The 8,099-nt window shown below is 41.7% G+C and overlaps 1 protein-coding gene across 1 annotated transcript; it reads left to right on the forward strand.

Moving 5' to 3' along the window:
- Nucleotides 1–1,706: 1,706 nt before the first annotated feature.
- Nucleotides 1,707–7,603, forward strand: hao2 (hydroxyacid oxidase 2 (long chain); the record flags this gene model as incomplete). Its single annotated transcript, XM_079169593.1, has 8 exons — nucleotides 1,707–1,723; nucleotides 4,455–4,607; nucleotides 5,073–5,224; nucleotides 5,343–5,626; nucleotides 5,721–5,942; nucleotides 6,467–6,625; nucleotides 7,055–7,124; nucleotides 7,225–7,603. 8 exons carry the CDS (start codon nucleotides 1,707–1,709, stop codon nucleotides 7,278–7,280), a joined length of 1,113 nt encoding a protein of 370 aa, XP_079025719.1. The 3' UTR covers nucleotides 7,281–7,603.
- Between the last annotated feature and the right edge of the window lie 496 nt (nucleotides 7,604–8,099).

Genomic DNA, 8,099 nt, shown 5'->3' on the forward strand with positions numbered 1-8,099 from the left:
TATGTTTATTGTAATTTTATTGTCGTTTGTACTTTTATGTTTCTCTAACTCTGTTTATCCAAACTGTGTTTGTGTTAAACACCAACACATCAACGCAGAGTCCTCAAATCTATAAACCGGCTTCTGATTCTAGTTTAACCGACGTGTACACGTGTACTAGTACAGTGTAGTACACTGTGTAGAGTACCACTGTGTTTACTACAGTAACAGGTGTGACATCAGAGGTTAATTACAGTTCCTCCATAAAGACGCTGAGCGTGTAGTTCTGACTTTAAGCTGCTCGACACGTGTTGAGCTTTAAGGACTCAGTGTTGCACTGCCCTCTAGTGTTCACAGCAGGAACATCTGTATGTACTGCAGTACTACGTCTGTAGTATTTATAACTCGAGAGAGTATCTGTGAGTACTGTAGTACTACGTCTGTAGTATTTATAACTAGAGAGAGTATCTGTGAGTACTGTAGTACTACGTCTGTAGTATTTATAACTAGAGAGTATCTGTGAGTACTGTAGTACTACGTCTGTAGTATTTATAACTAGAGAGAGTATCTGTGTGTACTGCAGTACTACGTCTGTAGTATTTATAACTAGAGAGAGTATCTGTGAGTACTGTAGTACTACGTCTGTAGTATTTATAACTAGAGAGAGTATTTGTATGTACTGTAGTACTACGTCTGTAGTATTTATAACTAGAGAGAGTATTTGTATGTACTGTAGTACTACGTCTGTAGTATTTATAACTAGAGAGAGTATCTGTATGTACTGCAGTACTACGTCTGTAGTATTTATAACTAGAGAGAGTATCTGTGTGTACTGTAGTACTACGTCTGTAGTATTTGTATGTACTGTAGTACTACGTCTAACAAAAGTTCAATGTGACAGAAATAGACACAAATGTCCCAGAATTTAAATACAGGGATCAGAAATGATGTATTACTGTTAGTATTAGAAGTTATTTTTACTGTAATACTACTAATACAAAGTATATTTATTTACCTTTTCAAAAGCAGCGATTACAAAGTACTTCAGACAATTAATTAAATACTGAAAGACTTAGATCAAATAGTAATAAAATAAAGATACAATACACAAGTATACAAAATATACAAATACACATAAATGTACACATACAGCAACACATATACACATGCACACACACACACACACACACAACAGATCAGATCTCTTCTTATCATTATGTTTAAAATCTAACTCTAAAAATATCAAATATACAGAAAATATATATTCCAACACTTACATCTGTACTGTAGTACTGTGTGTACTTTACCAGCAGGAGACATGAGCAGGGTAGGACAGGACCTTTGAACTGGAGGTAGTATTTATAGTAGTTGTGGTAGTAGTATTCGTTGCAGTACACATAATAATAATAGCAGTAGTTTATCGCATTACTAGAAATTAATATTTGAGGTTGTAATATTGATAATTAAATGTTCAATCATGAGAAAATGAGAAATTAAGATGTTAAATAGTGTTAAAAAGTGATTGGATTGTTTTCTACAGCAGCAGCGTTGTTTGTATTGGTATCACTAACTGACAGGTTTGTGGTAGTACTAGCAGCAGTACTAGCAGTAGTACTAGCAGTAGTACTAGCAGTAGTACTAGTAGTCTCGGAGGTGTCAGTAGCAGTAACGGTGCTCTCTGTTTGCAGGTTATGAGTCAGTCAGGAGAGAAGTTCTGCTGAGAGAGAATGAACATTTGTAATCGGTGAGTAAAGCGTCATCTTCCTGTTCACACATCAGAAAACATCTGGAAACTATTAACACAAGCAGATGTTCAATCATTATCACAGACAGATCTATTGTTTTTATATATCGTGTACAAATTATAAGGATTTTATTAAACTATGTCGTTTTCTTCCTTTGAACATTTAATGTAATATTAATCAGTTGATTGTTCAGTTTCCACAATGTGTGTTACCAACAGTAGTACACACAGACTTACAATTATTATAAATTATTTGAATTCAAAAAATAAATTATTCATCATTTAATTTTTTTGAAAATTAATCTGAATGTTTTTTAAATTCTGAAATTAAAGCAAAGCACTTAAAAAATAAAATGTTTCTCATAAGTCTTCAGTAAAAACAAGTTAAAATGTGTTTATCATCACTTGGTGTTCAACTAATTGCGAATTCGGGTTTTAATAAATCATTTCCCTTTAGAGTTGCAATTAGTCACCAATTTATTAGTTGAACGACAAAAAAATAATCACCAAATATTTTGATAATCAATTTATCGTTAAACAAAGATTTCCTGATTTATTGTGTTTCATATCATAATGAACTGAATATCTTTGGACCATTGACCGTCGATAAGAAGTGAACGTAGTCATCTTAACAGCAGCAAATGGTTTGTGGAGTTAGTACGTTTTTAAGCCTCGAGTTTGTATCTTTATCCGTCACCATGAGTCTTTTTTGGAGCCAGAAGTGACACTAGAGGGCGGAGCTAAGTACAACCAAACGCTGAATACGACAATTTTAGGCGACCAAAATGTTACAATTAACTTTCATGAGGAACTTTCACTGTGAAAGATTTAAAGATCAAAGACGAAAACACAGACTACTCCCAGACCAGATAACGTCTCTGGTAGAGACCTGTCAATCACAGTAAGCCCCGCCCCTAAAGCATCCCCTGCTTTATGGTCTGTTTGACTCTAAATGGACCATCATTTACTAAATGAACATCATGCTGTATTGAAGAAGACTTGAAACTAGAGATTGAGACCATAAACTCATGTTTACAATGTTTACTGAGGTAATAAATCAAGAGAGAAGTAGAGTCATTTTCTCATAGACTTCTATACAACCAGAGGAGTCGCCCCCTGGTGGACATTAGAGAGAACGCAGCTTTAACACATGACCAGAGGTTGTTGTCTGTTTTGAACGGACAAAACAAGACACTTAAAGACATCACCTTGGACTTTGAGACACTGGTGATGGACCATTTTCACTATATTCTGACAATCAGGCCAAACGATTCATTGTTTAGTTTAGAAAATAATCTGAAGATTAATTGCTAATGAAGATGATCGTTAGTTTCAGCCCTATTCCCCTTTCAATTCAACATGACACACAGCTGACACACTGCAGAAGAGAAGAGAGCAAACCTACTGAAGCAACGGCAGCAATGTTTGTTGTTTTTCTCGTCACTCATGCGTTCAACACGTGTAAGGTGCTTCCTCAGGAAATCCTCCGTACAGTTTACTCACAAACCCTCCAGCTGTTAGTGTTTTAGTAGGAACATAACTTCTATTCTAAGCCACTGCACAGCTGCCTCTTCAGTTCACTTTACCTCGACTCTTCTGCTTCAAACCACATGAAGACATTTGAATCAAATCATTTGTTTGACAGAAGAAGTCACTACTTTACTTGTAAAATCTACATATTACATGTCTTGCACTATTATTCTTTACTTGTATTGTAGTATTTTTTAACATTGTGGTATCACAATGATCTCCAGCTGTTGTGTGTGTGAGCACATCTGCATGCTCAGTATTATCTCTTTATTTATTCCTGGATACATATTGAACTTTTCTACCGGCTCATAAAACCGGACTATTTTTAAATGCATTGCTACAAGAAGAGTTTTTGGCACGACTACACCGGTATCCTGTGTATGCATGTGTTAGTGTGTTAGCACGTAGGCCCGTGTGCACAGCGTGTAGATGTGTGCGACTGTATCTGGACCACGGGGGCGCTGCGTCACACGCCTCTTGTCCTCCTATAGCCGGAGTCGCCATCAGCACATTTCCAGCTCGTGCAAACACAATAAGAGCAGAAAGGTCGCCCTCGGGTCACACAGCGGGGCTTTCACTGAGGCTCTGTGAGGGTTCGACTCTCACTCACACACAGAAACCAACAACGTGGACACAAGGATTCATCTCTGTTTAACCCGGAATAAGAGAAAACTAAAATCAGTGGTTTTGACTCGCTCAGATGTCAAAGTGTGGAAGCTTGACTGGTGAGTTTGTCGACGGCGTGTTTAGGGCGGTTTCAGTGTGATGTCGCAACATCGGTCCTCCATGTGAGAGCAGAGAGACTCTGTTTGTGACAGATTGAGTATTTATTGTGTGGTCAGTCATGAAGTTCTTGTATTTGAAGTATTGTTTTGGGTCTTTCTGCTGCTGGAGCCTGCAGCTATTTGTCTCACGTACAAAGTCTGAAAACCAGTTTCCAGATGAAGCTGCATGTTTTTTAAAAACACGAGACGTGACTGGAAATAAATAACTAATTATGTTTAACAAAGCCGGCAGTGTTTAGCATTGAGAAAGTAGGTATTTAGAATTTCATATGCATGTGGTGAAGTGACTCATCTTGAGCATGTGTTGTGCTGATAAGAAGTAGAGCTTCACGGGGATGCTCGAGTATCGTTCTGCATGTTTAATCAGTGCATGCGGCGTCAAATTGAAAACGGATGATCTCCGTTTCCCCACACAGAGAGGGAGGTCGCTGTGCAGAGATGGCTATGGTGTGCCTGACGGACTTCGAGGAGTATGCAAAGGAGCATCTCTCAAAGGCCACCTGGGATTATTACGCAGCCGGAGCGGACGAATGCTGCACCAGGGACGACAATCTACTGGCTTACAAAAGGTACAGAGGGGGGAATATCAACGTCAACACAAATACACAAGCTGTAGCCAAACGCTGTATGTGATAAATAACATAATAGTTTTAAAACTGAAGATCATATGAGGACAGAGGACACTACACATGTGTGGGCTTTAGCTGATTTCTGTTTATCCATCACAGTTTACTCAGTACTGATGCTGCAATGTTCTAGTGAATAAGGAACTAGTTTGAAGGTTGCATAACCGAGGGGACAAGATCTCAAGCTCATCGCTTACTTGTTCAGCAAAAACAGCATGTTGTCATCTTAAGAATCCTTACTGGATATTAAGATTTTGCAATTCTTCGTCAACAAGTTTAAATTTGGTTGGATGATAAGTTGACACGCTGTCAGTGACGCACTGCTCTGACTCAGATTCACCCTGAACCCTCCGTCTCTGTTAAGTTCAGTGTTGTTGTTTTGATTGTTTATCTGTACGTCACACTCAGGATCCGTCTGCGGCCTCGCATCCTGCGCGACGTGTCGGTGAGCGACACGCGGACCACGGTGCAGGGGACCGAGATCAGCTTCCCGGTCGGCATCGCGCCCACGGCCTTCCACTGCCTGGCCTGGCACGAAGGCGAGGTGGCCACGGCTCGGGGTGAGGACCGCGACGTTAGACCGTTTCCCTACATTACCGTGAACCTCTGAACCTCTCGGATCTACATGTAAATTCCTTCCTTAGTAACCAACGTAGTAACTTCTCCACCTCCTCACAGCCACAGAAGCTCTCAACACCTGCTACATCACCAGCACGTACTCCACCTGCTCCGTGGAGGAGATCGTGGCGGCGGCGCCGACCGGTTACCGCTGGTTCCAGCTCTACGTGTACCGGGACCGGAAGCTGTCCGAGCAGATCGTGCACCGCGTGGAGGCGCTGGGCTACAAGGCCCTGGTCCTCACCGTGGACGTGCCCTACACCGGGAAGCGCCGCAACGACATCCGCAACCAGTTCAAGCTGCCGCCGCACCTCAAGGTCAAGAACTTTGACGGAGTGTTCCAGGTAACTATTCAACAACACGTGTAGAGACACGGCAGGAAAACAATAAATGAGACGAGACGAAGTGTAATACCGAGTTTACCGCGTGCACTATAAGCAGGAGACCGCAGCCCCGGAGGAGTACGGGATCCCGGCCAACACCCTGGACCCCTCCATCAGCTGGAAGGACGTGTACTGGCTGCAGTCCATCACCCGCCTGCCCATCATCATCAAGGGAATCCTGACCAAGGAGGACGCCGAGCTGGCCGTGGAGCACGGCGTCCAGGGCATCGTCGTGTCGAACCACGGGGGGAGGCAGCTGGACGGAGGCCCGGCGTCGGTACTTAACAGACCGAGTTCTACCGCAGATCATTTAGTTTTATCATGTTCATAGAAGGAGACGCAACTGTGTACCCGTGTCACATGACAATGACACTCACAGGATCAGTAATAGTTGTAGTAGTAGAACAAGAAGTAGCAGAAGTGATAAATACGGAAGTGAAAAGCAGAAGCAGTGGTGTGGTTTTGTGGTTCTTGTTCTCACATTGACACAGAGTGAAATAGTGCAGCACGTAACAAACAAGATGAACACTTTTAAATGAGGTTTTGTTACCTTTGGACAGAGCGAGGCTAGCTGTTTCCCTCCGTTTCTAGTCTTTATGCTAAGCTAAGCTAACAGTCTCCTGATTCCAGCTTCATATCTAGCATCGTGCTTTTTATCTTCTTCTCTGCAAGAAAAACAAATCATGTTTTTTTAACTAAACATCAGTGAGTAGGTAATCCTCTTTCAAAATAAAAGCGTGAAGTGTGAAGTGGAGTAAAAAAAAACACCACCTTTGACGTCTTCGCCTGTGTGTGAAACAGATCGACGCCCTGACGGAGATCGTGGACACGGTGCAGGGAAGGATCGAGATCTACGTGGACGGAGGCATCCGAACAGGAAGTGATGTGCTGAAAGCGCTGGCCTTGGGAGCCAAGTGTGTTTTCATTGGCCGTCCGGCCGTGTGGGGCCTCGCATACAAGGTACAAACGGCACCACCGTGTGATACCGTGAGATAGATTATAACCACGTGACGGTGTTTTCCTCTCCACATACGAACGTTTTGTCGTTGAAAAGTCAGAGACAGTAACTTGCAGACATGCTTTGATGAGTCTAAACTCTATAAATAACCATAAAATCAACATTTTAATCGCTGTGTATTTTGCTAGCGGACTGTGTGGGCTGTGGAGTTAAAAGTCTTCATCTGTCTTTGGCAACAACAAAGTCAATAAATGAGTGTTTACATGGAGCCCGTAAACACAATATCCTCAACATAACAGGGTTATTTATGTCCATGTAAACTGTGACAAATGAAAGTTTCTCAGTTGGAAAGAACAAACACGTTGATGTTTTATTAGATGTGGTCTCAGGTTGCGTTCGGTCTTTTATTGTAACTGTTTGTGATCTTTCAGGGTGAGGAAGGCGTGAGGGAAGTGCTGCAGATCTTAAATGATGAGTTCCGTCTGTCCATGGCTTTATCAGGTGAGAGGTGCTAATATATATATTTGTGCCATAAATTAAAAAAACAGCAGTATTCTGTTTCCCCTAAAACAACGGATGCGTTTGTGTTGATGTGATCCAGGCTGCAGGAACGTGGCGGAGATCAACAGGAACCTCATTCAGTTCTCTAAACTCTAAGCGACCAGCAGAGGGCAGCACTGAGGAGCACAGACACCAGACAGCAGCTCTGTGCAACACGCTCCATCGTGACAAAGAAAGGATTGTTCACCCATGACGTTACCATGTCAGGAAACATGCAGAACAGCTTCGTGCACGAGTGAGACGGCGTCTCGGGAAAGTTGACGAGAGATTTATCAAGCGAATAAAAAACGTTTTATTTTGGTGGTTTTTTGCCTTTGGATTGGAGGAATGGAGGAATGGAGGAATGGAGGCACTTCTCATGAAACCAACACACTTCTTTGGGTTTTATTGTAACTGATAACGACATTAACTAGAGTTTGAGATGCTGACGGTGTGTGTGGTTGAATAAACGTCTGCTGAGGTGATGGAGATCTTCTGGATTTATTATTGAGATGTCTTTTGTTTTTGTTCCCCGACTTTATTCTCAAGAGAAAGCACACATTTGTAGTTCTAATGCAGGAGAGATTCAGGTGTTCAGTGCTTTAAATCTCTCATGAACATCGTATCAGTTACAGGTCAGATCCCCACCAGCTTCTAGAAAAACACCAAATACTGCCACTTTAAACGAGCAAAAGATCATTTTGTATGATGTCTTTATGGAATTGGGATGTTTTTTACTTTAATCAAGCAAAATACATAAATATACCATCAAATGTGAAATATGAATGTCAATGTCAGACAGTGCGTTGCTCCATTTGGGTCGCGGTGCTCGTCTTCTCTACGTATAGCCGAGGGCAGCAGTGTGCCAATGTGCTCAACTCAAAACCTTAACAAAAGAAAAACTGCTTGTGAAACCTTCAGCTGATGATTTCACCG

Source organism: Pholis gunnellus (genome assembly GCF_910591455.1).
Source record: "Pholis gunnellus genome assembly, chromosome: 12".
In the NCBI taxonomy this organism is placed as follows: Eukaryota; Metazoa; Chordata; class Actinopteri; order Perciformes; family Pholidae; genus Pholis; species Pholis gunnellus.